Source organism: Euleptes europaea, chromosome 21 (assembly GCF_029931775.1).
Source record: "Euleptes europaea isolate rEulEur1 chromosome 21, rEulEur1.hap1, whole genome shotgun sequence".
Lineage (NCBI taxonomy): Eukaryota > Metazoa > Chordata > Lepidosauria > Squamata > Sphaerodactylidae > Euleptes > Euleptes europaea.
The window spans coordinates 5824372-5849356 of record NC_079332.1 but is presented as its reverse complement, the minus strand read 5'-3'; the positions used below and the strand labels follow the sequence as shown (position 1 = coordinate 5849356).

General features: G+C 49.6%; 1 protein-coding gene across 1 annotated transcript in view; it reads right to left on the bottom strand.

The window, feature by feature from the left end:
• LOC130492703 (myosin-16) overlaps positions 1-24167 on the bottom strand; it is a 45813-nt gene extending 21646 nt beyond the window's left edge. The window contains exons 1-22 of the mRNA XM_056866467.1: positions 23956-24167; positions 22248-22391; positions 20578-20734; positions 18867-18894; positions 17679-17775; positions 17419-17511; positions 17056-17119; positions 16648-16746; positions 15551-15654; positions 15132-15270; positions 12922-13190; positions 11732-11902; positions 10356-10535; positions 9777-9900; positions 7968-8029; positions 7638-7725; positions 7040-7157; positions 5450-5570; positions 4043-4179; positions 2839-2920; positions 1586-1759; positions 153-380 (exon numbers count right to left, since the gene is read on the bottom strand). Of these exons, the coding sequence (XP_056722445.1) occupies positions 153-380; positions 1586-1759; positions 2839-2920; positions 4043-4179; positions 5450-5570; positions 7040-7157; positions 7638-7725; positions 7968-8029; positions 9777-9900; positions 10356-10535; positions 11732-11902; positions 12922-13190; positions 15132-15270; positions 15551-15654; positions 16648-16746; positions 17056-17119; positions 17419-17511; positions 17679-17775; positions 18867-18894; positions 20578-20734; positions 22248-22391; positions 23956-24165 (2889 nt within the window). The 5' untranslated portion in view covers positions 24166-24167. The remainder of the gene's footprint in view (positions 1-152; positions 381-1585; positions 1760-2838; positions 2921-4042; positions 4180-5449; positions 5571-7039; positions 7158-7637; positions 7726-7967; positions 8030-9776; positions 9901-10355; positions 10536-11731; positions 11903-12921; positions 13191-15131; positions 15271-15550; positions 15655-16647; positions 16747-17055; positions 17120-17418; positions 17512-17678; positions 17776-18866; positions 18895-20577; positions 20735-22247; positions 22392-23955) is intronic.
• Between the last annotated feature and the right edge of the window lie 818 nt (positions 24168-24985).

Here is a 24985-nt window from a genome sequence, read left to right as displayed (position 1 = left end):
CAACTGGCTTCACGTGCAGGAGTGGGGAATCCAACCCGGTTCTCCAGATCAGATTCCACCGCTCCAAACCACAGCTCTCAACCACTACGCCACGCCGGCTCTACCACAGATGCCCCATGTCCCAAATGGCTGTGCCGAACAGCGGAGCGTACCTGTTTCTCCTTCTCCGTCTTGGCCAGGGTGGTCTCCAGCCCCTCGAGGTCCCGCTTGAGGTCGCTCAGCTCCGCCTCTATCTTGCGCTTGTTGGCGCTCAGTGTCGAGGCAGAACTCTCTTCCTCCTCCAGGCGCTCCTTCATGTCTGAGATCTGGCTCTCCAGGTCAAGCTTGGCCTTCATCATTTGGGTCAGGCGCTCCTCACCATCCATAAGGTTCTCTTGTTCCTGAAGGGGTTAGGGTAGCAAAGATGCAAGGGTTATCACCCCCTTCCCCACTCCCGGAAGCCATGCCTCTGAGCAAGAGAACATCACAGAGTCCGGCGATTTTTTTAACAACGGTTGAAGTATTATTCCCCCTCAACAGTTTTCCAATTCAGTGGGTTGCCAACGTCTCCTGTCCTGGTAACCTCCGCTTGAAAACCACATTCATATCTGTTCCCCCGTTTCACGAAAATTCCTCGGAAAGATCCGAACAATCTTACCTGATTATTCTGCTAGCAAAATAATATAATCAGATCACAGAGAAGGTAGCAAGATTTGCAAAATCCATGCTTCAGTGGGGAGGTAGTTTTATTTTGATGTTCTCAATTAGGTACATTTTTATTTGGGATTTTTACTATCTGTAAACCATGGGATCAGAAATGATTGGCGCTTTTCACACAGGCCGAATAATGCACTTTCGATCCACTTGTAATGCACTTCGCAGCTGGATTTTACTGTGTGAAACGGCAAAGTCAACTTGCAAACCATCATTAAAGCGCATTGAAAGTGGATTATTCAGCATGTGTAAAAGCGCCCATTGTATATTGAAGAAGAAGAGTTGGTTTTTATATGCTGACTTTCTCCACCACTTGAGGAAGACTCAAACCAGCTTACAATTACCTTCCCCTCCCCACAACAGGCACCCTGTGAGGTGGGTGGGGCTGAGAGAGCTGTGACTAGCCCAAGGTCACCCAGCTGGCTTCGTGTGTAGGAGTGGGGAAACACATCCAGTTCACCAGATTAGCCTCCGCCGCTCCTGTGGAGGAATGGGGAATCAAATCTGGTTCTCTAGATCAGAGTCTGCTGCTCCAAACCACCACTCTTAACCACTACACCACGCTGGCTCTCCTACACCACACTGGAGAGGTAGTTTTATTTTAATGTTCTAAATTATGTAAATTTTTATTTGGGAATGTTTAGTCTCCGTAAACCCTGGGACCAGAAATGACTGCATATGGGAATTATGATTAATCCTTGGTGTTTTTTTAAATTATGCTGGTGGTCGATCATCACAATAAACACTGACACAGGTACACAATCATATCTGATTATTGTTCGTGGGTATTTTGTGTGTCGTGGACATACCGAGCAGGACGGTGGCCCACGTGCACACACGGGAAAACACCACAACAAGAGACGGAGCTCTAGTAAGCAGCCCGGCGACTCACCGCCTGCAGCTGGATGGTCAAGTCGTTCTTCTCTTGGCTGAGGGTGGCGTTCTTTTCCTCCAGCTCTTTGATGCGGTCCACCAGCTCCTGCGTCTTGGACATCGCGCTCCTCAGCTCTTCCTCCTTCGCCTTCATCTCCTCCTCCTGGCGGGCCACGTTTAGCAGAGGCTTCACCTGCAGGGAGGGAAAACCGGGCACCAAGGTGACTGGGGAGGGGAGAACCTTTCCGGTCTGCCAAGAATACCGCCAAGCAGGCCCCACACAGATATTTTCCACCCGCAGAGCGAGGCCAGCTTCTGACCGTCAGAGGCCAGCTCGCTCTCCCCTGTGTTTCCCCGCATTTTGAAATTCGAGATAAAACTGGGCCCTGAAAACACGGGGAAACACAGCGGGAGAGAGAGGCGGCCTCTGACAATCGGAAACAGCATGAATAATCACAACAAAGACCTGAAGTCGTTGGGAGTGAAAGATTCAAAACTGATAAAAGGAAGTACTTCTTCACACAACGCATCGTTAAATTGTGGAACTCCCTGCCCCAGGATGTGGTGATGGCTGCCAACTTGGACGGCTTTAAGAGGGAAGTGGACATGTTCATGCAGGAGAGGGCTATCCATGGCTACTAGTCAAAATAAATACTAGTCATGAGGCACACCTCTTTTCTGCAGGATCAGAGGAGCAGGCCCATTATCTTAGGTGCTGGGGACAAAGGCAAGATGCTGCTGCAGTCGTCTTGTTTGTGGGCTCCCTAGAGGCACCTGGTTGGCCGCTGCGTGAACAAACTGCTGGACTTGATGGGCCTTTGACAGTCGGGAACGGCATTGTTTAAATTGAGGTTTTGTGGTTAATTTTATTACTGATGTATTGTTTTTGCATGATGTCACCCACCCTGAGCTGGATGTTATAAAAAACATTAAAAGCTTTAAAAGGGTTTTTGGATGCCACGGCTAAAAAATGGTTGGAAGACATCTTCACAGCTAAAGGGCCAAACAAAGTGTGAACAGTAGTTTTTTATAACAGTTTCAAACTCTTAATACATCGATGGGAATACATAGAAAGTGCGAACAGTATTTTTTATAACATTTTCAAACTCTTAATACATCGCTGGGAATACATAATGCGGTAACCCCCATTGATAAGAGCAGCTGACAAGAGAGCCCACAGTGGCCCAGTTTTTTATTAAGAGCTAGCTGCCAGGGTGCTACAAAAGAGTCTGTTAATAACAGGGTTATCAACCCTAACCCCCTTTCCCTCACCTTGTTGTACAGCTTCCACCATCCCCAGAACCGCAGCTGCAAGAACTTGCGGACGTTCCTCTGGATTGCCATCAGGCCCACCCTGGAATGGGGAAAAAAGGGTGTTTGGGCCTTATGAAACAACAAACCTCTGCACACACATTCAACCTTCTCTGTTAGGTCGAGCTCAAGGAACCTGTCCCAGCTTTCAGTCAAAATTGGATTGGGCAGCACTGACTGGTCAGCCCTCATGACGCTACTGCCACCACCACCCCATCCTTTCCACTGTGCACAGGACTGATTGGCCAACACCTGTGAGTCTGCAAAGCCAACTCCCCCCCATATAGAGTTGGTAAACAGTATTAAAAGCCTTTCAAAAAATCTTTTAGACGCTTCAAAAGAAACATTTGGTTGGATAAACGTGCCAGGCGCTGAAGCGCAATGAGGTAATTGCTTGCCCGGTGCATGGGGGAGAAAGGTCTGATAGAAAAGAGGTGATCAGGATTTGATCCACAGTTCCTATGGGCAGTCCTTAACAGGAGTGAAGGTACCACGGCTCACAGCTCACTCAAAGGACAAAAAGCCTGTACCCGTTCCTGTGCACAGGTATGTCTGTCCCCACCCTACTGAACGACTGCAGTCTTACAAGTGACATGGCTTTCTCTTTAAGGGAAAGGGGCTGTGGCTCAGTGGAAGAACCTCTGTTTTGCAGGCAGAAGGTCCTAGGTTCAATCCTCGGCATCTCTAGTTAAAGGATTAGGTAGCAGGTGATGCGCGAGACCTCAGAGAGCTGATGCCACTCTAAGAAGACAGGTAAAAGGTAAAGGTCCCCTGTGCAAGCACCGGGTCATTCCTGACCCATGGGTGACGTCACATCCCGACGTTTACTAGGCTGACTTTGTTTACAGGGTGGTTTGCCAGTGCCTTCCCCAGTCATCTTCCCTTTATCCCCAGCAAGCTGGGTCCTCATTTTACCGACCTCGGAAGGATGGAAGGCTGAGTCGACCTTGAGCTGTCTACCTGAAACCAACTTCCGTCAGGATCGAACTCAGGTCGTGAGCAGAGCTTGGGCTGCAGGACTGCAGCTTACCACTCTGCGCCACGGGGCTCCCTGAGAAGACAAGACTGACCCAAATGGACCAAGGTCTGATTCAGTAGAAGGCAGCTTCCCGTGTTCACGTGAAGGCAGTTACGGCAATCAGAGGAGGAGACAGGGAATCCCTACCTCCTTTCCAGCATCTTTTTAAACTCGATCCTCATCAGGAACCCCCGCCCGCGGCACTGCAACATGGTCATGATCTTGGCCAGCCGCTCATCTCTCAGGTCTTCCAGCTTGGCTAAGACGCCGGCACGGAAGAACACCTGGGAAAGCAGAGATCCGTGTACCCGTCAGCCCAATGGTTGGGTAGTGACCTCACGACCCCATCCCCTACAACCAATCACCCACACTGATTTCCAGAATGGACCTCTGTAAGCACGAGGTATGGACCATCGCGGGGGAGAAGCAAATTCCTCCCTACCCATTTTTGCTCTGTGTCTTCACAGACCCTGGAAAAGAATTTATACTGGTTTTAGATCAGAAGTTCCCAATCTATTGGAGCCTGTGGGCACCTTTGGGATTCTGACACAGTGGGGTGGGCGCTGGCCAAAACGGCTGCCACAGGAGACAGAACCAGCCACACAATGGCCGCTGCAGCTTACCTTCACTCACACAGTGAAGATCCTTGTGGGGTGGTGGCAGCTGCTGCCCAAGCAGGGTTTTTAACCATCTGCACCAGCAATCAGATTTTCAATGGCCAATCAAGTCTTGCTGGGCAAAAGGCTCGCCTGGACCAGCCCACTTTCTAGAAGAACTTGGTGAGCACCAGGAAAGGTGTCAGTGGGTGCCATGTTGGGGACCCCTGTTTTATGTGAGCGTAACTGCTTTGCTTTCCTACCAAAGGCTGTCGTGGTTCAAACGTCTCTGCGAGAGGGCACCCAGAAATGTCAAGAGGAAGAAAGTTTGGCCCAGGGTAGTGCAGGCAGGGTTGCCAGGTCCCTCTTCGCCACCGGCGGGAGGTTTTGGGGGTGGAGCTTGAGGAGGGCGGGGTTTGGGGAGGGACTTCAATGCCGTAGAGTCCAATTGCCAGAGTGGCCATTTTCTCCAGGTGAACTGATCTCTATCGGCTGGAGATCAGTTGTAATAGCAGGAGATCTCCAGCTACTACCTGGAGGTTGGCAACCCTAAGTGCAGGGTTAGAGTTTTCTTTGGCCTTTTATGCAGGGACGTTTCCCCACGGTCACCCCCACCGACTGCTTCAGGGCTTCCTTTTGATTGTGCGAGCCTTTTGAGACCGTCAGAGGTCGCCTCGCTCTCCCCATGCGTTTTGCCCTTGTTTTCAAGGTGCCGATTTAGCCAGAATCTGGAAAACGCGGGCAAAACACGCAAGGAGAGTGAGGTGACCTCCGACGGGCAGAAAAGGCAGGAATAATCAAAAGGAAGCTCCGAAGCAGTCGGTGGGGGTGACCACAGGGAAACAACCCTGCATAAAAGGCCTTGGATTCCCTCCCTCCTCCATTCTTACAACGATTCTGACCTCAAACGAGAGATCCATTCAAGGAGGACAAGGCTTGACGCTGGAACGTACATTACCTTAGTGTGCCCAATTTTGTACTCGTTCTCTCCCAGATCGACAGAAGCCAAAAGAAGTTCTGAGGCCTTCTTGTTGTCAACAAATCCCGACGGGATGACGTTGGGGTTTAAGACCTGGTACCTGAGGCAAAGGAAACACAAACAAGGAAGTGATTTAACAACCAAGAGTCACCTTCCTTTCAGTGGCAGAGAATTCACAGCTGCCCCGCCTCCTCATTCTTCAAGCAGGACTTCGGCCAGTTTGCAGGTTCTGGACACTCGTTCTTCAATCCGTCGGTCAACCTGTCCTTGGTGAACGTGTCTAGTCTTTTAAAGCTACTTATGCTAGTATCTGCAAATGCCATTTATCACGTGGGGAGGGGCCATGGCTCAGAGGTAGAGCATCTGCTTGGCATGCAGAAGATCCCAGGTTCAACCCCCAGCATCTCCAGTTAAAGAGACACTAGGCAAGGAGGTGATGTGAAAGATCTCTGCCTGAGACCCTGGAGAGCAGCTGCCGGTCTGAGTAGACAATACTGACTATGATGGAACAAGGGTCTGGTTCAGTAGAAGGCAGCTTCATGTGTCTATCCTACCCCTCCTAGGAGACCAAGATGGACTTTTCAGTGGTTCATTTCATCCTAAGGTAGGCTATACGTGACCTAGAATGGCCACATCTTGTCAGATCTCGGAGGTTAAGCAGGGTTTGCCCGGGTTAGTCCTTGGATGGGAGACCACCGAGTAAATCCAGGGTTGGGACATAGAGGCAGGATAGGGCAAACCGCCTCTGTTTGTCTCTTGCCTTGAAAATCCTATGGGGTCACCATAGGTCGGCTGCGACTTGACTGCACTTTCCACCACCAGGGTAAACAACTGGCCCAAGGTCACCTCCCCATATTACCCTGGGGTAGGGTAGATACCTGACCTGCATGGCCCAGGCTAGCCTGATCTTGTCAGATCTCAGAAGCTAAGTATGGTCAGCTCTGGTTAGTACTTGGATGGGGAGGCCACCAAGGAAGTCCAGGGCCACTATGCAGAGGCAGGATATGGCCAGCCACCTCTGTTCGTCTCTTGCTGCGACTTGATGACACTTTACAACCACATGCTAGCTGCCCATCACTACATCTAGAGCCAGCATGGTGTTGTGGTTAACAGCAGTGGTTTGGAGTGGCGGACTCTGATCTAGAGAACCGGATTCGATTCCCCACTCCTCCACATGAGCGGCGGACTCTAATCTGGTGAACTGGGTTGGGTTCCCCACTCCTACACACGAAGCCTGCTGGGTGACCTTGGGCTAGTCACAGCTCTCTTAGAGCTCTCTCAGCCCCGCCTACCTCACAGGGTGTCTTTTGTGGGGAGGGGAAGGTGATTGTAAGCCAATTTGATTCTTCCTTAAGTGGTAGAGAAAGTCGGCATATAAAATCCAACTCTTCTAGCAGCAGTGAGTTCCACAGCTCACTGCACTGTGCATGGCATGACACGGTACTTCCTTTTATCTCCTGAATTTGCTGCCCCTCGGCTTCATCAGGGGCTCCCTAATTTCTAGGAGAACAAAAGGAATAGAGGATTTTTTTGTAAAAAAAAAAAAGAAGAAGAAGAAGCAACGGTCACCTTTGCTTGAACTCGGGGTATTGCAGTCTGTTGGGGAAGCCCTTCCTGCAAATACGGATGCCTTCGAGCACACCATTACAGGCCAGCTGGTGCAAGATCAGGTGGGCGTCAACCACTCCTGCAAAACCCAAAAGACACCTGTCAGCATTCCCACATTGAGACAGCGACAGCAAGGGATGTTCAGGGCCACTGCTCGACTGCGATCGACTCGAGGCTTAACCCAGCTAGGGCTGGGTTAACCAGGATGAGATGCAAACTACAGTTAACAGGGTCCCAGAGAAAGAGAGTCCTCTGCTGGGTTGGGATTTAACAGAGTTGAAACCTGCTTTGCGCTTGTTCAACACCAGAGTGATATTTTTTTGCTGACAGGCCCCTAAAAGTCTGGATGCGGCATTTTGAAGTTTGTGAACCATCTTCAAGGGCAGCCCCACAGATGGCGTATGACAGTAGTCTAGACATTAAAAAGAATGGATTTTTCTAGTAGACAACGAAGCTGGCAAAAAGAAGCTGGAGGATGGTGTGGCAGGCCGCCTGCTGACAGCTGCCTTCTAAAAGGGGGTGTAGGATTACTCTCACTGTCTGCAGCCAAAACACGTACCGGACTGCTTGAATTCGTTGGGGACGATGCAGCGCACGAAATGTGGGGCTGTGCTGTGCAAGGTGGCCATCAGCTTGTTCAGCTGCTCCTAAAATAAGGAAAGGGGGGGATGAATGGGGCCGGAGGAGGGTTCAGCAGTCACTTCCACAATACAGATCTGTGCAACGTTATTATTACGGCTGATCTCCATCTTATGCATTGCAAAGACACAAACTCGTCGGAGGGGTGACAGCGAGGAAAACAGCCACGCATAAAAGGGCGTGATAGACAAAGGGTCTGGCTCATTTTAAGGCAGCTTCAGGGGGCTTTAAAAGATGATTGTTCTCTTACCCTATAGAAGTTGGAGACCGTCATGAAAGAAGATCCTCTTTTCTGCTTCTTGGTTCCTGCAGCTGAGGACAACATTGGAACGGACAAGTCAAGGATGTATGGAAATAAATGCATTAACACCACACTTAAAAAAAACAAAACAAATCACAGGCGTTTTTCCAGTTCTTCATATCCCTGTTGCGGAATGGGGAAGGGCAAAGCCACGCCACCAATTTTCATGCAGCAGAGTCAATTGTAAGTTGCAGTTTCCAGAGGATTCTGATTGTTTTTGTTCCAGGATAATTGTCTCCCTCTATATCATGCCATCGTGTTCCCTATTACTATGTATGGGTGTGAAACCTGGACAACAAAGATAGCTGACAGGAAGAAAGTAGACTCCTTTGAAATGTAGTGTTGGAGGAGAGTGTTAGGGATACCGTGGACAGCCAAAAACCAAATCAGTGCGTTATAGATCAAATCAAGCCTGAACTGACCCTAGAAGCTAAAATGACTAAACTGAGGCTATCACATTTTGATCACATTATGAGAAGACAAGAGTCACTGGAAAAGACAATCATGCTAGGAAAAGTTGAGGGCAGCAGGAAAAGAGGAAGACCCAACAAGAGATGGATTGACCCAATAAAGGAAGCCACAGCCCTCAGTTTGCAAGACCTGAGCAAGGCTGTCAAAGATAGGGCATTTTGGAGGACATTGATTCATAGGGTCGCCATGAGTCGGAAGCGACTTGACGGCACTTAACACACACACATCAACTGCTGAGACTTCGGCAACAACAATTAGGCAAGCAAAGATTTCCTAGTTGACAGAAGCCTGACATTTATCTGGCCGACGGATGGCTGCTAGCTACCATGAGGGGATTCTTGTCTTTCTCTTTAGCCCAGTTCCTGAACTAGGTGCTCCCCCCGATCCATTTGTTTCTATCCAGTTTAAGGCTTTTCCTCGAGTGGTGATCTAAGAAGGCTGTCGTTCAAATAAGACAAGAGTCGAGCGTCAGGGCACACCCACAACTCCTGGCACTAACGAAAGCTTGATCGAGCAGGTAGTGCACGCCTTCTGAAGGGGACGCTTCTGGACTGTTTGTGGTGGGCGGCCAGGCCTCCTGCAACCCAGATAGAGACTGCAGGCTCAGCACAAGGAATGACAAAGAGACCCTGGGCGAAAAAGCATGGTCGCTTTAGCCTCCTTTATTCCCTGTTTCAACCAGGATTCAGCCAGGATGGGACTCATGCGTTTCACCGAACGTGTGTTCGATCCTGGCTGAATCGTGGCTGAAACAGGGAATAAAGGAGGCTAAAGCGACCATGCGTTTTCGCCCCATCTGCTTGCTTGCGCCAGAGAAATGTGGGTAACTTTGGAATGCCTGCAAAACCGGACCAGCCTAAGGGCCAAATGACACAGCGACCCACAAAAAATGAATAAATACATTTGATTTCTCAATGTATTATGAGTCTGGTGGGGGGAAGAGGAGGGGGAGATTCAGGGGAGCTAAGGTTGCCAGCCTCCAGGTGTGGCCTGGACATCTCCTGGAATTACAACCAATCTCCAGATGACAAAAATCAGTTCCCCTGGAGAAAATGGCCGCTTTGGAAGGTGGGATCTATGGCATTATACCCTGCTGAGGTCCTTCCCCTCCCCAACCCTCCACCTCCCAAATCTCCAGGAATTTCCCAATCCAGCGCTGGCAAACCCCAGTGGGGGCTGATGTGGATCAGGGTTCCAACGCTGAGAAAAGGGAAAAGTTTAAGTCTTCATAAGCGTGAAATGGGCTATCCCGGTGTCCGTTGCCTTGATTAATAAACCTTCACTGACCTGCTTCTTCCTCTTTGAAGAGAACACAGAGCAAAGCCGTGCTGGACTTCTGAAACAAGCCCACCACCGTCTCGTTCAGGGGGTCCTTGTTTTTCTCCAGCCACCCACTGATATTGTAGCCCACCTAAGTGAGAGAGAAGGGGCAGAGAGGTTTGAAGAGCGTGTCCCGTCAACACCCCGCCACTTAGAAGAGCAATCCTATACACCAGCGATTACCAATATGATGCCCCCCCAATGACAATCAAGAGTCCATCTTGGCTTTCCTCCATTACACATGCCGGTTACACATGAAGCTGCCTTGTACTGGATCAGACCCTTGGTCCATCAAGGTCAATCTTGTCTACTCTGACCGGCAGCATTACAACAGGATCAGGAAGATCCGGACATTTGGCGGGCTGGACGCAAGGACATCTCTAAGGGACGGAAAACTCATGCATAACCCCAACGAAAAACCGAGTTGGAACGGACGATAAAGTAAGTCAAAGTGCCCATCTTGTGGTGGTATCCAGTACCTTTTCTCAAAATCCCAAAAGAAGCAGTAGCAAAAGTCAACATCACCCAGAGTTTGTGTGTACTCACCGTGCCGGCATAGTGGACCAGCTCAAAGTGAGCTTCGGGCCCTTTTCCTTTCCCTCCTTTGGGCTTCAGGAAGTTGGGGGATTTGCCCAGATGATTGTCATAGAGGGCGGCCTTGAAAGTAGCTTCGGTTGCCTTAGGGAACACGCACTGCTCTTCAAGGATGGAGAAGATGCCCATGGGCTGGAGAAGAGAGAGAAAACGTGAGAAAAGCATACAGTGGAACATTAAAAAAAAAAAAACCTATTCCCTTCAAACTGTTACCAACCACATCCTCCAGGAAAATATGCCTGAAGCAGTTTAGGAGGACTAACCCTGCTTAGTTGCTGAGATCTGAAAAGATCAGGCTTGCCTGGGCTACCCAGGTCAGGGTTGATAACTGCGTGCCGATGAGCAGAGGTGGTTTGCCATTGCCTGCCTCTGCGTGGCGACCCTGGACTTCCTTGGTGGTCTCCCATCCAATTACTAAGCTCTCGAGCTCTGATGAGATCAGGCTAGCCCGGGCCATCCAGGTCGGGGTATTTATTTTATTTACAACATTTATATCCTGCCCGTCTGCCCAGTCGGGGCTATGGGGCCTTCATGCCCTGCATGTGAGCTTCCTGGTTGGCCACTGTGAGGAACAGAATTCTGGACTAGATGAACCTTTTGGTGCTGATCCAGGAGGACTGATCTTATGTTATTGTGCAAAGGTCTACAACAGACAGCCCAGGGTTTCCCTGCAATGGCAACAGAGCTATTGGGAATCATAGAGTTGGAAGGGATCACCAGGGTCATCTAGTCCAACCCCCTGCACAATGCAGGAAGTTCAAAACTACCTCCCCCCCAAACCCCCAGTGAGCCCTACTTCACGCCCAGAAGATGGCAAGAAACCCTCCAGGATCTCTGGCCAATCTGGCCTGGAGGAAACTTGCTTCCTGACCCCAAAGCGGCAATCGGCACTACCCTGGGCATGCAAGAAAGAGATGTAGAGACCCAGGAAATTCACAACTACCTCCCCCCCAACTCCCCCAGTGACCCCTACTCCATGCCCAGAAGATGGCCAAGATGCCCTCCCTCTCGTGAGCTGCCTAAGGTCATAGAATCAGCGTTGCTGACAGATGGCCACCTAACCTCTTCTTTAAAACCTCCAGGGAAGGAGAGCTCACCACCTCCCGAGGAAGCCTGTCCCACTGAGGAACCGCTCTAACTGTTAGAAAGTCCTTCTTAATGTCTAGACGGAAACTCTTTTTTATTTAATTTCAACCTATTGGTTCTGGGTTAGGGTTAGGGTTGGTTCTGGTTGAAATGAATCGAGGCCACCTGTCTTCCATTGAGAAAGGGGGCGGCTTTGCCTCCAAGTGATCACTCTCCCTGCAGGCCCCCAAAGGAAGGCTCACCTTTTCCAGGAGCTCAATGCAAGCCTGCAGGTCCAGGCCGAAGTCGATGAACACCCAGTCGATGCCCTCCCTCTTGTACTCCTCCTGCTCCAGCACGAACATGTGGTGGTTGAAGAACTGCTGCAGCTTCTCGTTGGTGAAGTTGATGCAGAGCTGCTCAAAGCTGTTAAACTGCCAAAGGGAGGAAGAAGAAGCAGTTAGTGACACGACTTGCCTTCCTCAGAAATGCAGCCTGCAAACGCCACAGGGGCTTCTATCAAGCCGAAGGGCTGTGTTTCGGTCTCTGGCAAACCAGAGCCGGGTTGTTCCGTAGACTTTAACAGCCTTGCTGTGGGTCTACCACAAAGGCACCAAAGAGTTAAAAAGTTGCCCCAACTCTCCCCAACTGCAGTTCATTTTTTTGTAAAAATTATACTTTAAAACATTTTCAGAGGAGAACTGCATATGAAATATGTAGTTTGGCACTTAGAAAAAACATGTGGACAGAAATAAGGTTTTGCCCCTCCCATAATACTAGAAGACACCCCATGACGTTGATGGGCCACAGATGCAAGGCACACCCAAAGTACTGTTATCAGGAAAAAAATGCATAATCAGCTTATGGAACTCATAGCCACCTGGCACTGGCTTCAGATGGCTTTTAATGAGGTTTAGACAAATCCATGGAGGATCGGTTGATAGATTGCTCTTAGTCATGATGACTAAAAGGATCTTCCAAGTTCAGAGGCATCCTACCTCTGAATACCAGTTGCTGGCAGGAGGGTGGCAGTTCAAAAAGGTTCTAATGGTAACTCGTAAAAGTTATAATTTTTTTTTTAAAGAAAGGTTTTTCATTATAAGTGTTTTGGTTTTTCCTGTCTGGCATTGACTCTAGATGGTCTCCCATCTAAGACTATCGCTACAGCAGAATTCTTGGCTCTGGATCTACCTGGAGAATCCAAATAAAAGGACATTTGAGAGGCTGTTCTTGGCTTTCACATGAAGCTGCCTGATACTGAATCAGACCCTTGGTCCATCAAAGTCAGTATTGTCTACTCAGACTGGCAGCAGCTCTCCAGGGTCTCAGGCAGAGGTCTTTCACACCACCTACTTTCCTAGTCCCTTTAACTGGAGATGCCAGGGATTGAGCCAGGGACCTTCTGCATGCTAAGCAGATGCTCTACCACTGAACCACGGCCCCTCCCTTGTACCTCAAAGATCTCAAAGCCGGCAATATCCAGCACCCCGATGAAGAACTGCCTCTGCATCTTGGTGTCCAAGGTCTTGTTGATCCGGACCACCATCCACTTGAACATCTTGTCATAGACGGCTTTGCCCAGGGCCCCGACCGAGTTGTTGCACTGGTCCATGTTCTGACCTTTCTGGACGAACTCGTTGCCCACTTTCACCCGGGGGCGGGTGATGCCCTTCTGGAGATCCCCGGAGTTGAGTCCCATCAGGTGGGCGACTTTGTCAGCCACTGTCCAAAGAAGCGAGAAAGACGCACGTTCGACGGGATGGATAAACCCAGCATTGGAAACTTCACTGACATTCACGACAAAGAACACACTTAATGGAGGTAAAGGTAAAGGTCCCCTGGGCAAACACGGGGTCATTCCTGACCCATGGGGTTATGTCACATCCCGACGTTTACTAGGCAGACTTTGTTTACGGGGTGGTTTGCCAGTGCCTTCCCCAGTCATCTCCCCTTTACCCCCAGCAAGCTGGGTACTTGTTTTACCGATCTCGGAAGGATGGAAGGCTGAGTCAACCTTGAGCCGGCTACCTTAAACCGACTTCCGTTGGAATCGAACTCAGGTCGTGAGCAGAGCTTTTGACTGCAGTACTGCAGCTTACCACTCTGCGCCACGGGGCTCCTTAATGGGGGTACATTCCAATTATCTGGCACTTAGAAGAAGAAGAAGAGTTGGTTTTTATATGCCAACTTTCTATACCACTTAAGGGAGATTCAAACTGACTTACACTCACCTTCCCTTCCCCTCCCCACAACAGACACCTGTGGCAGGAATATTATAATTTGGCTTAAGAAGAACCACTCTCTGTACCTTCTATATCTTAATACTATAACCTGTAGTTTAAACAGCCACATGAAGCCTCTAAAGGACCTTAGCTCCAAAACCAGGCCCCTGACCTAGAGGCCATAGGAAATTGCATTACTAATAGTTAACCAACCAAAGAACATTAAGGTGCCTAGAAATTATGTTCAGGGGTAACAAGGTCACGTAGATGGGCAGCAAAGTGCCTGCTTACGCAGTGAGGAAATTGTTTATGAACACAGGGTAATGGATGAACGGATGGCTGTCAGAGACCTGGACATGGCAAACTTATTATAAAACAAAATATTCCCAAACAACTTATAGCCATGATTTGTGAAAACTCATATCCTGACTAATTTGGCAGGAGGGGGCCATTTGAGACCTCTCTCACACAGTTCAACCTATAAAAGGCTTTCAAAGAGCCCAGCCCGTCGTCCTTCTAAGAGAGAGTCCCATTTCTGTCTCTTCCTTGGAACGACCTCAGATCTCTGACTGTTTGTCTGTCTGTCAGTGTGTGTGCTGTCATATATATATTCAGTTAAGTATTGCTTTCTCTCTTTGCTTTATATTTCCTTGTAAGTATAATAAAGCTGCATGATTTACTTTATACATTTGGTGTACTGTTTTAAGAGTGTTTAGTGTGCAAGATCTATCTTTTCCTATCAAACTCTCTAGCTCCTGCTCTGGTAAGCAGCAGGCGGAGAGACTCTAAGTAGCAGGGAGAGAAGACCAAAAAAATAAAAGAGCTCAAGGGAGAGAACTTGAAAAATTCTCCCAACAACACCTTGTGAGGTGGGTGGGGCTGAGAGAATTGTGACTTGCCCAAAGTCACCCAGCTGGCTTCATGTGTCGGAGTGGGGAAACAAATCCAGTTCACCATATTAGCCTCCGCCATTCACGTGGAGGAGTGGGGAATCAAACCCGGTTCTCCAGATCAGACTCCACCACTCCAAACCACAGCTCTTAACGACTTCACCACACTGGCTCCCATGGTCAGATAGAATGAAACCACAGGCCCTCAAAAACAATAGTGCCCTGATCAAACATGGGGGGAAAAGATGATGACGAAAACTTCCTGCGTTGCATATTTGGAACCGGCCCAGCCCAACTAAGCATCGTGAGAATGTATTATTTTGATGGCCGCTTGCTTTGCGCCGGCTCTTACGACTTCCCCCAGCACCACAAAAAAGAAAAGAAAAATCCTAAGAACAACTCTTTGGGCGCTTTCACACAAGCTGAATCCTGCACTTTCAATCCACTTTAACGATTGTTTGCAAGTGGATTTTGCCATTTCACACATTAAAATCCAGCTGCAAAGTGAATTGAAAGTGCATTATTCAGCACGTGCGAAAGGGCCCTTTTACCTTCTGTGGTGTCCACCTCCGCTTGCTCCTCTCTCGGCTTCTGCTTGAACTTCATGTTGCCAAAGTGCATGATGGCGCCAGTCAGCTTATAAATGCTGGCCTTCTCTTCCGGAGTGAAGCCCAGGACGTCAAAGGCTACCTGTCAGAGCAGGGGAGGGAGAGACGCGATAAGAACCAGAACAATCACCCCCCCAGCCCGAAGAGTGAATGGTCTTTTATGCATGGCTGTTTCCCTCTCCGTCACCCCTCCAACTTCGGCTCTTTGTTTGGATTACGCATGCCATTTCCGACCGTCAGAGGTTGCCTGGCTCTCCCCCTGCATTTCCCGGCGTTTTGCTCGGGTTTTCAGAGACTTGTTTTATCTCAAATAAACGAGCCCTGGCTTTTCTCCCAGAGCTTATCAGTATTAACAGACTTACGTCGGTGAGAATCAGTTCCTCTCCATCATCCATGTTGTCGACTATGGTTACTCCCTGGCTCGTCCAGTGGTACTCCTTGGGGTCCGGTGTGAGAAGCAAGGATTCTGCAAGACAGAAGGGACAATGGGATGGGGAAAGCGCGGCCTTTTTTGCCACGCGACTGAGCTGCGCCACCATTCCGAGTGCCAGTCAATTTTGTTTGAAGTGCGTTAAAACACAGCCTTTGTATACTGGCTTGTTCTCTATCACAGTTGGGTCCCTATGCTTTGACGAAATGCCAAGTTTCCTGCATCTGAGTTTTCCCCACCACAAATGATGTTATAAATATCCAAATGGCCCCTGGCGGAAAAAAGGTTCCCCACCCCTGTCCTAAAGCAACGCTTCGCCCCTCCCAGGAGGTGGTGGCTCTCGCAGTTGTAAGAGTCCTGTGAGTTTTGAAAAAAAACCCAGCCCCCTTACGCCCTGACGGGCCAGGCGGATCTGGAGAAAGAGAGCAAGGAGTCCCATCTTTCCCGAGTTGCAGAGTTGTTTTCTGTTGCCCCAGAAGGTCGGACCAGAACCAACAGGTTGAAATAAAATCAAAAGAGTTTCCGTCTAGACATTAGAAAGAACTTTCTAACAGTCAGAGCAGTTCCTCAGTGGGACAGACTTCCTTGGGAGGTGGTGAAGCTCTCCTTCCCTGGAGGTTTTTAAGCAGAGGCTAGATGGCCATCCGTCAGCAATGCTGATTCTATGACTTTAGGCAGATGTATATTGAATCAGACCTTTCGCCCATTAAAGTCAGTAATGTCTACTCTGACTGGCAGTGGCTCTCCAGGGTCTCAGGCTGAGGTCTTTCACATCACCTGCTTGCCTAGTCCCTTTAACTGGAGATGCTGGGGATTGAACCTGGGACCTTCTGCATGATGAGCAGATGCTCTTACCGCTGAGTCACGGCTCCTCTCCATTAGGTTATGTGTCGGCAGGCACCATGATGCCCATGGGTATCACATTGGGGACCCTGTAGTAGAGATTTCTCTCTCTCTCTCTCTCTCTCTTGCACGTGTTTACACACACACATATATACTTGAAAACAAACACATACAAGTTGGCCATACCAATAAGTTCGGGCTTCTTGTTTGAGAGAAGCTGATAGAAGATGTGATAGCCTCGCTCAGCAGGCTGCTGGGAGATGACGCGAGATTTCTCTAAGAGATCTGGAACACGAAAGAAACCTGGGCTTGTGGCGGGAAGGCAGAAGCAACCCGCAGCTAAAATATATATTTAAGGAGGCAGCTCCTCTGCTGCGCAAAGTGTTACTCCAAGGCTGGGTGTAGTATGGATTTAATTTACAAAATTACATCCCGCCTCTTCAGAGACAGACACAGTGTCGATAAAACAAACAGGAGAGTGTTTGCGCATCACTGTTTCCCGTAACGTTACTGCTGGCTTCCGTCTAAAACAGAACCAGGGCTGCGATTTGGGGATTCTCTTACGGCAGAGATTGGACCTACGCGGATACTTACAGCTCTCGATGTCAGCCCCAGCCAGCTTGCCTGTGCTGCCAAAGTGAATTCGGATGAATTTACCCTAGGCAATGGGAAAAAAGGAGACAGGCCCGTTGAGCACATGAGAGAGAGATACGGTCACGCAAAGAAGAATAAACAGAAGATTGTAGACCGGTTCAGTCTTCAGGGGACTAACTGCCAACTGGGAACAGAAACATTAGACTTTTCCTGCATTTTGCAAACAAAATTTGCTCTCAGAAACTATAGAATAGTATAGCATAAACAGGCTCCTGGGAATGAGAGATCAGTTCGATGACAGGTGAGTTCTGCAAACAGAAATTGATGGGGGGGTGCAACACACGTTCAGAATCAGGTACTCACAAAGCGAGAGGAATTGTTGTTCCTGGTCGTTTTGGCGTTTCCAAAGGCTTCCAGGACTGGGTTAGCTTGGATGATTTGATCTTCCAAGGACCCCTGCGCAAGACAGAACCATCAGTCGGCTAAATACGATGTTCTGTTAATCGAGGACATTTCTCTACTGCAAAAGGTGAACATTTATCACCTGGAACCTCCAAGGGCGGGGAACAATTTTAGTTGCTGCAGGACAAACGTTTCCAGTTGATCCTGCCAGAAGCCCTTACCTTCCCGTCAGCAGAGGCTTTGCCTGTGCTGCCGATGTTGGCAAAATACTGGATGACTTTCTTGGTGTTTTCAGTCTTGCCAGCCCCGGATTCTCCACTACGGATGAAAGAGGAGATGGAAATCAGCAGCAAACAGACAGTGTGGTATAGGGGTTAGAGCAGGGGTCTTGACACCCGCCAAATGCTTTTCAAAAGTGGATGGGGCCAGGTGGGGCCCTTGCCCAGCAGGGATTCTGATTGGCAGTGCCGATTTTTAAAGACATTGCTTCGGTGGCAGCTTGCCACCACAGTGCCAAGTATCTTAACCGTATGACTGAAGGTGAGCATCAGCGGCCATTTTTTGGCTGCACCCACCACCCTGTGTCAGAATGTCAAAGGTGACCACAGGGTCAAAAAGGTTGGGGACGCTGGGTTAGAGTATCAGACTAGAACCAGGCACGTCTAGGTTCAAATCCCCACAAGCTAGAAGAAGAAGTGTTGGTTTTTTCTATGCCAGCTTTCTCTCCCACTGAAGGAAGAATAAAACCGGCTTACAGTCACCTTCTCTTCCTCTCTCACAACAGATACCCTGTGAGGTAGGTGAGGCTGAGAGAGCTGTGACTAGCCCAAGGTCACCCAGCTGGCTTCATGTGTAAGAGTGGTTCGCCAGATTAGCCTCCGCCGCTCATGTGGAGGAGTGGGGAATCAAACCCGGTTCTCCAGATCAGAGTCCACTGCTCTTAACCATCGCTCTTAACCACTACACCACGCTGGCTCCCTCAGGTCACTCACTTTCAGTTAAGCTACCTCACAGGGCTGTAGTGAGGGGGAAAAGGAGAGGAGGAGACCATACATAGACCACTGAGCTCCTCGTAGGGAGGGCAGGATTAAAAAATGTGATATATATGTAGACAGATACACCCAGAAAGTTGAAAGGCACTCAGAGGCAATCAACCCCACCCACAAAAAGAGGGTTCATACATCAGATAGACCAGATGTTCGGTTTCTGAGGTCAAAGGTCAGAGACGGCAACCCCACTGAACCTTGAGCGCACGAGCAGATGAGACCAGCGCCCTCGGATCAAGACAATTTTCAGAGCTGAAATGCTGCTTTTCTGCCGTTCACAGTTTTCTTACAGTTTTATTCCTCTTAGCTAAAAAGTACCTGTCTCAAGTGGCTGAGCTAAGCAGCGAGCAAATGTATACTTACGTGATCAGCATAGACTGGTTTTCCCGTTCTGTGGGGAGCACAAGAAAGATAACACAGCAGGCGTTAATAAAGGGTCTTCATCTTCCTGCCGAGCTAATTTACAACTCTGCAGTAGCTCCCCACTAATCTGGCCACAGACCTGAAAACATGGGTTTCGTGGAAGGGGGCAGGGAAATGGAGCTGGGGAAGGAGGCACAGCAGTGCTGGAATAAAGCTCGTTGCCACCCTAGACTTTCGGGGATGGGACAAGGGTGTCTGTGAAGCAAGCCCCAGAGCCTCCTGCAAGGTCACGGATGATCCCTTGCTTCCTGTGGTACGCCAGTCTGGCCAGAACCACTATGCAAGCTGGCCCCCTACATGAACGGAGACAGATCCCACTGCAGAGGATTTTAGTAAGCATTTTTGGTTTCTGCCGGGAGGCGACTGCTCCCCATATCAGGTTGCCGACCTCCAGGTAGGGCCTGGAAATCTCCTGGAATTACAACTGACGACAGATGTTGGTTTCCCTGGAGGTAAGAGCAGCTTTGGAGGGCGGACTCTATGGCATCATACCCACAGAGGTTCCTCCCCTCCCCAAACCCTGCCCTTTCACGGCTCTACCCCCAAATCTCCAGGAATTTCCCAGCGTGGAGTTGGCAACCCTATTCCACAGCTTTGAGTTCTACAACCATATTAGACAAGAGAAACCAAAAAATGGACCCAGAAGCCTTCTGAGGGTAGCTGAAAACTCATTTCGCCGGCCGTTTGGTAAATCCGGAACAGTGTTTATACATGCCGATGTCAACCACGCTGGGCTTAACTACGTGGTGTCAGACACCCTGGGGAGGGGCCGTGGCTCAGTGGCAGAGCATCTGCTTAGCGTGCAGAAGGTCCCAGGTTCAACCCCTGGCATCTCCAGTTAAAGGGACTAGGCAAGTAGGTGGTATGAAAGACCTCTGCCTGAGACCCTGGAGAGCTGCTGCCAGTCTTAGACAATATTGACTTTGATGGACCTTGATTGTCTGATTTGGTATGAGGTAGCTTCATGTGTTCATGGGAATGCCTGCATTTCAAACCAGTATATGGCTACCAGAGGCCAGATAATATCCCAGTCCTGGAAGTCAGATGATCCAGAAGATCCATTCAAAAGGCACTGCCTACTATAAAGGCCCAAGGCCTACACCACTCCTTCAGTCTAGCCAATGTTTCCTCTAGGTTGCCCCTGAAGATAATACCACAGCAGGCTTCCCACTGCTTGTGGCTTTTCAAACCTGCCTCCTAACCTGCTCTCAGGCACGTCCCCCAACCCAGCACCTGTTTTCCCAGAGCGCAAGGAGCAAAGAGAGACAGTGCTGAGGCTGTGCTAATTTAACTTTTAACCCAAGAAGGCTGTACTCTAGGGTTGCCAACCTCCAGGTACTAGCTGGAGATCTCCTGCTATTACCACTGATCTCCAGCCAACAGAGATCAGTTCACCTGGAGAAAATGGCCGCTTTGGCCATTGGACTCTATGGCATTGAAGTCCCTTCCCTCCCCAAGCCCCGCCGTCCTCGGGCTCCGCACCAAAAACCTCCCGCTGGTAGCAAAGGGAGACCTGGCAACCCTACTGTACTCTGGCGTCTTCACCATGCAACTGAATGTGGCTAGGCCCCGTAACCATGAGAACAGAGGCCTTGGCTCTCCAGCATCCTATCACTGCTGCAGTGTTGTCCACGACCCTCCCAGCTCTCACCCATCAGCATGTCGTGGTAGGCGTTGTCAGAGATGGAGAAGAGGTGGGGAGGCACCTCTGTGCGCTTCCTGCCTTTGTACATCTGCGCCACCCGAGAGCCGTAGATGGGCAGCCACCTGTACGGGTTGATGGTGACGCAGAACAAGCCGGAGTAGGTCTAGAGGGAGCAGAAAGGAACCGACATAAGCTTTCTGGTCAGGGGTTTAGTGGGCTCGAGATTGGCTTCAGAGCTGGGAGGACAGCTTCAGGCCCTCGCTCAGTCAGGGGAGCATGCAGTAACTTGGAGGGGCTGTGGCTCCGTGGCAGAGCATCTGCTTGGCATGCAGAAGGTCTCAGGTTCAATCCCTGGCATCTCCAGATAAAAGGACCAGGCAGTCGGTGATCACAAATCACAAAATCACACAAGGTTGGAAGAGACCACAAGGGCCATCCAGTCCAACCCCCTACCATGCAGGATCCCACAATCAAAGCGCTCCCGACAGATGGCCATCCAACCTCTGCTTAAAGACCTCCAAAGACAGGGACTACACACACACACACACACACACACCCCGAGGCAGCGCATTCCACCCTCGAAGAGCCCTCACCGTCAGAAAATTCTTCCTAATGTTTAGGTGGAATCGCTTTTCTCTTAGTTTAAATCCATTACTCCGTGTCCTAGTCTCTGGAGCAACCGAGAACAAGCTAATTTCCTCATTAACATGGCATCCCTTCAAATATTTAAACATGGCTATCATGTCACCCCTCAACCTTTTCTTCTCCAGACTAAACAAATCCAGCTCCTTAAGTCTCTCCTCATAGGGCATGGATTCCAGACCTCTGACCACTCTGGTCGCCCTCCTCTGGACACGCTCCAACTTGTCAGCATCTTTCTTAAATTGTGGAGCCCAAAACTGGACACAGTATTCCAAGTGAGGTCTGACCAATGAAGAATACATTGGTGGTATTACTTCCCTTGATCTAGACACAATGCTTCTATTGACGCAGCCCAGAACTGATGTGAAAGACCCCTGCCTGAGACCCTGGAGAGCAGCTGCCAGTCTGAGTAGGCAATACTGACTGTGATGGACCAATGGTCTGATTCAGTATAAGGCAGCTTCAAGTGTGGATTCTGTTGACCCATGCCCGTTTACACAATCAAGAGGCAAAAGGGGTCCTAGAGCAGTCTTTCTCAACAAGAGCCGTATGTCCCTTCCCCGGGGGGGGGGCATCTGCCCATTTTGAGGAGCATTCACACCTGAATCTGGGGACCCAAGGGTGCTCACACCAGTCTCCTCTCCTCCATTTTATCCTCACAACAAGCCTGCGAGGTAGGTTTGGCCGAGAGAGTGTGACTGGCCCAAGTCTACCCAGCAAGCTTCCATGTCAGAGTGGAGATTTGAACTCTAACCACTACACTACACTGGTTCTCAAATAATAATGTTGCATACTCAGTGGATGGTAGTGGAACAATGACCCTCCAGTTTAACCTATCCCAGCTGGGGTGGATTAACTTTCCCCATCCTCTCCCTACGTAACGCTGAGCATTAAAACTCAGCTCAAACAAGAGGGCCCTATAACTCTTCCAAAAGATGCTCAGACTCTAGGAAGCAGAGATGTCCGTCACATCTGGAATACCCTTGACCTCCACGCCATTCAGCTACACCAGACAGTCTTCTTGCTCCACTCACATAGATCCTCATGAGGATGTAACGTTGCCGCAGGTTGTCTAAGACACTGGCTTCATTCAGGAAGGTCATGTTGGCCATGTCGCTGATCTGGTAGAACTTGGGTGGGTTCATCTGCTGGACATCGTCCTTCTTTATGGTGACGGTCTGTGTGGTTAAACAATAATTTCGTGAAAGCCAGGCTGCAGCATCAACATCTTCTGCATTGTTCAAAGCTTCTTAATGCTCCCACTTCTAAATGATACATTGGAATGTTCTTAACGCTATTCTTGGTGGCGGCGAAGTGCCATCAAGTTGTAGCCGAAGCAAGAGACATTCAGAGGTGGTTTGCCAGTGCCTTCCACTGCATAGCGACCCTGGAATTCCTTGGTGGCCTCCCACTCAAATACTAACCGGGGCCGACCCTGCTTAGCTTCTGAGATCTGACGTGATTGGGCTAGCCTGGGCCATCCAGATTAGGGAAAAGGAACTTACATTGTGCATAATACACTACCCGTAGAGTTCAGAGAACCATTTCACAGGCGAAAAAAAGAATTCAGCCTAGGTCACACTAAAGTATTTAACTGGCATGAATGATGCTGTTGAAATTTTGTTAATTATCTCCAGCTCGAAAAGAGAAGAAGAAGAAGAACAGTTGGTTTTTATATGCCGACTTTCTCTACCACTTAAGGGAGACTCAAACCGGCTTACAATCACCTTCACCTTCCCACAACAGACACCCTGTGAGGTAGGTGGGGCTGAGAGAGCTCTAACAGAGCTGTGACTTGCCCAAGCTGGTTTCGTGTGGAGGAGTGGGCAAACAAATCCAGCTCACCAGTTTAGCCGGGTTCTCCAGATCAGACTCCATCGCTCCAAACCACTGCTCTTAACCACTACATCATGCTGGACATCTGGATACCATACTTGTGCCCCCACCCTTTGTTGCAATTATCCCACTTGTATCCCAAAGCGCTGACTGTTTCTGAGGCCTGCATTACCAACCTGGATGGACCAGGCTAGCCCGATCTCGTTAAATCTCAGAAGATTTCGATGGGAGACCACCAAGGAAGAGCACAGGGTTGTTACGTAGTTCAGCTGTGGAACACCCTGCCCCAGGATGTGGTGAGGACTGCCAACTTGGAAGGCTTTAAGAGGGGAGTGGACATGTTCATGGAGGAGAGGGCTATCCATGGCTACTAGTCAAAATGGCTACTAGTCATGATGCACCCTCAGAGGAGCAGGCCCATTATCTTAGGTGCTGTGGAACACAGGCAGGATGGTGCTGCTGCAGTCGTCTTGTTTGGGGGCTTCCTAGAGACACCTGGTTGGCCGCTGTGTGAACAGACTGCTGGACTTGATGGGCCTTGTTTGTGGGCTTCCTAGAGGCACCAAGTCATCTTGTTTGGGGGCTTCCTAGAGGCACCTGGTTGGCCACTGTGTGAACAGACTGCGGGACTTGATGGGCCTTGGTCTGATCCAGCAGGGGTTTTCTTATGTTCAGGCAATGGCAAACCACCTCTGTGCCTCTCCTGCCTTGAAAGCCGTATGGGGTAGCCATAAGTCGGCTGCGACTTGGCGACACTTCCCACTGTTACCAGCTAGCACTGGTTATCCCTGTTCTGGTCCCCCTCCCCAGTTTGGGAAAAAAAGAAACACCCTCTATTGGTAACCTACAGCAAAGAAAATCAATCAAAGTGCAGCATCTTTTTTTCAATACTCTGCATCAAATCACCTGATTGGTCACCGTCTTCACAGTGACTTGGTTATCAGCTTCCGACTGGATCTCCCCGGCGACGAAGCCTTCTTTGTTGTCCTTGACCCAGCACGACTTCTTGATATCGTAGGGCTTGTTTATGGCCTCCAGCTTCTCTTTCTCGGTGGGAGCCAGGAACGGCATGGGGTCCACATCGTCCCCACACTCTCCTTTGTACCCACCAGGCATGTCGGCGTTGATTTAGGCACGGGGCACACGCAGGAAGGACGAGGGCGCTGGTGAAGGTGTGACCCACAAAGCCGCTGCTTCGGGAAGGAGAGAAATCAGACCGCTGGTGCGAAGGAAAAGAGAGAGTATTGCATTGCCCCATACGGTCGTCCACTTTGTACGATTATCCACTCAAATGGCCATTTTTGCATGGTCAATTTTGATGCTCGCTCAAAGCTCTTTTTCAAAATGCGACTTTAAAAATGCCTTTTCACGGTCCCCACGCAAAAGGAGAAGTTCCACTCCCCCCCCCACTCGCCTGCTCCTTTGTTCCTGTTTGCATAGCCATCAGCATAGGCATAGCTAACGCGCCTCTGTTTCGTATGGCTCCTTGAGGGGGATTCTTCGCGGCAAACACCAAAGGTCGCGTTAAATGGCCTCTTTAGTAATGCGAAGCGGGTAAGCCCCGGCTTCGCAGTCACTTCCGGAATGACGGTTCAGTGTGCAAAATTCAAAAAAATATGCGGGGCAGTTCAGCCTGGAACGTGCTGCCATGCAAAAATGGCCATGGTTTCCCTCCCCATCTACTGTTATCTCCTGTTTTAATTTTTTGCCCACTGAAGATACCGTACCCCTTAAAACCTCATCCAACAGACAGGGAGTACCTACCAGAGAGACAAGGCAGAAAGACACCTCTTGTTTACAAGGCACTGGATCAAGTCTTTTATACCTGTTCCATGTGCCTGAGATATCACTTGCCTTGCAGGGTGGGGGACATGTGAGCCAAAAAATTTTGTGGCAGGGAAAGTTGATTGGCCTAAGACGGTCTCCCTCAGGAGAG